The following is a 2,125-nucleotide window of genomic DNA, read 5'->3' on the forward strand; positions in this document are numbered from 1 at the left end:
TGGGTATACAATTCTACTTTCTTTTAGTGAACATATGGTACTTATTAGAAAACTGTTTTGAGTGGAAAACCAGAAAAAGGTTGGCTTTGCTGCATGTGCAGTGCCTTTAAGATACACTAGATGGCGCCAGACACACATCTAATTACCAAGCACATTTAACTCGGGATTACATTTCTCGTGCCAAAATGCACCCAAAAATAAGCAGAATCGAACATATAAAATAAATAGATTAACTAATAAAGTAAAACAAAAAATGTTCAGGTTTAAAAATTAGACCCTAACAAAGGCATAAGGCTGAAAAAGATGGAAAAAGTAGGAGCAAGCCTCAGGGGTAAATGAGTGTTCTGGTGGTGAAGGGAAGGGAAGGGAAGGGAAGGGAAGGGAAGGGAAGTTTGGGGGCAACAGACTTAGAAAGGACACAGTCTTTCGAGCTGCATCGTCGGCCATGTGAGACCCAAATGCCTTAACCAACACTCCACCAGCTGGCCCAGGAAGGATTGTTTTTAAGACACTCAATCAGTGGGCCAGGTGATGGCATGGTGGTTAGGTGACTGAATCTCACATGCTGCGGTTTGAGTCCCAGACTCTGCAGCTTGAAAAGCACTCCAGACACATGTTCACGTCTGCCCCAAAATCCCCAAAAAGGGAAGAAATGGAGGAGATGAGAATTGGCGAGACCAGGCCCCATGGAGGTGTTATCTCGATTCCTCATTTTCTCTCTCTGGCAAGTGCATGCACCCTGATGACAAAAATAAAATAAAACAATAAAATAAAATCAGGGAGGATTGAATGAAGAAAACTGTTACCGAATCAGGATCAGTTAGCATACCGGTGCCATTTATCCAGGCGTAAGATCACCTGATTAGTCACCCAGACCGCTTCCTTAATGCCCAGGATGGCCCCTCATCTCTGTCTACTCTAGGGGGATCTTGGCCGAAGAATTTCGTGTTTAATATATGGACAGAAATATAGGCATACGAGTCAGTTACAAATCCAGTTCTGGCAGGGGCAGCGTAAGATGGTTTAGCTAATATAATTCACCCAGTCCCAGTGTATAGTAAGCTAGATTTGCGATTTTGTTAATTAATAGAATGCATTCCACATATGGAGTTAGAAAAAGCCACAGGATCCAAAAAACTTGCGACTAAACAGTCTATTTTAACGCCTTACTTTATTCACGAGCATGATGGAATTTGTCCAAGGTCACAGAATCAATCAGGGACTTAACCAGGGAACATGGGCCCTGACAGTGATTCTAGATAGGATGTCACAGATCAGGAGTTTATAAATACATTCAATGACTCTCAACCCAGGAGTATTACAGATGTATATGCGAATTTGTGGTCATTAAGTTTATTACTGAGGATATAATCCGAATACTAGGAAGAGCTTAGTCTCGCGTGCTTATTTCCCACACTTACTTTGCTATTTTATGCCATCCATATAAACGGATACCATCATCATTATGGAACTCATAAATGTAACATCAATATCAATCAAAGCGAGATATTTTTGCCTCTGCAGTACACGTACAGTAGCTTCCATTTTAAAAAAATGCTCAACATCATCACCACCACCACATGGAATTATAAAAATTCTTCCATTTATAGGAAATTGACCATAATTTCATAAGGCTATAGAATTCAAAGGCCATTTATACTCACGTTGAAACCTGACATGTTAATATCTATCCGTGGTTCACCTTCCTTCTGTCCTTTTGGAGCGATTTGATTGAGAAGATGGAAATAGGCTTTGGAATCCTACAAAAGTATTGATAATGTCAGTGAGGTCGCATTTACCGAGAATGAGCGTATCCTAGTGTCCCATGGACATTTGCATTGGATTTTGTGAGAATATATAGAACCAATCTCTGTCCTGTATTGTAACAGGTTGTTTCCCCCAGAAAAGCCCAGCTAGCTGGCCTTACGTCCATCTTAAATTCGGATGAACTGGGTTTCGACATGATGTTACAATCCATGGACGTCATCAATACAGTCATGATAATAAATGTAAAACTAGTTTTGTACCTTCACTGAATTACTGAAGTCAATAAGCTTGATAGAAAAACAAGCATGAAAGTAAAGAAAGAAAGTGGGAGAGCAGAAATCCAGGAAGCATAGGGAAA

General features: G+C 40.4%; 1 protein-coding gene across 1 annotated transcript in view; it reads right to left on the reverse strand.

Annotated features, from left to right (window-relative positions):
- Positions 1-2,125, reverse strand: part of PLS3 (plastin 3) — a gene marked incomplete in the record, with an annotated part of 72,858 nt that overhangs the window by 11,621 nt on the left and 59,112 nt on the right. Inside the window, 1 exon segment of the mRNA XM_027767047.1 lies at positions 1,665-1,760. Within this exon segment, the coding sequence (XP_027622848.1) occupies positions 1,665-1,760 (96 nt within the window).

The sequence above is a fragment of the Tupaia chinensis genome, unplaced genomic scaffold (genome assembly GCF_000334495.1).
Source record: "Tupaia chinensis unplaced genomic scaffold, TupChi_1.0 Scaffold143886_1, whole genome shotgun sequence".
NCBI classification, from domain to species: domain Eukaryota; kingdom Metazoa; phylum Chordata; class Mammalia; order Scandentia; family Tupaiidae; genus Tupaia; species Tupaia belangeri.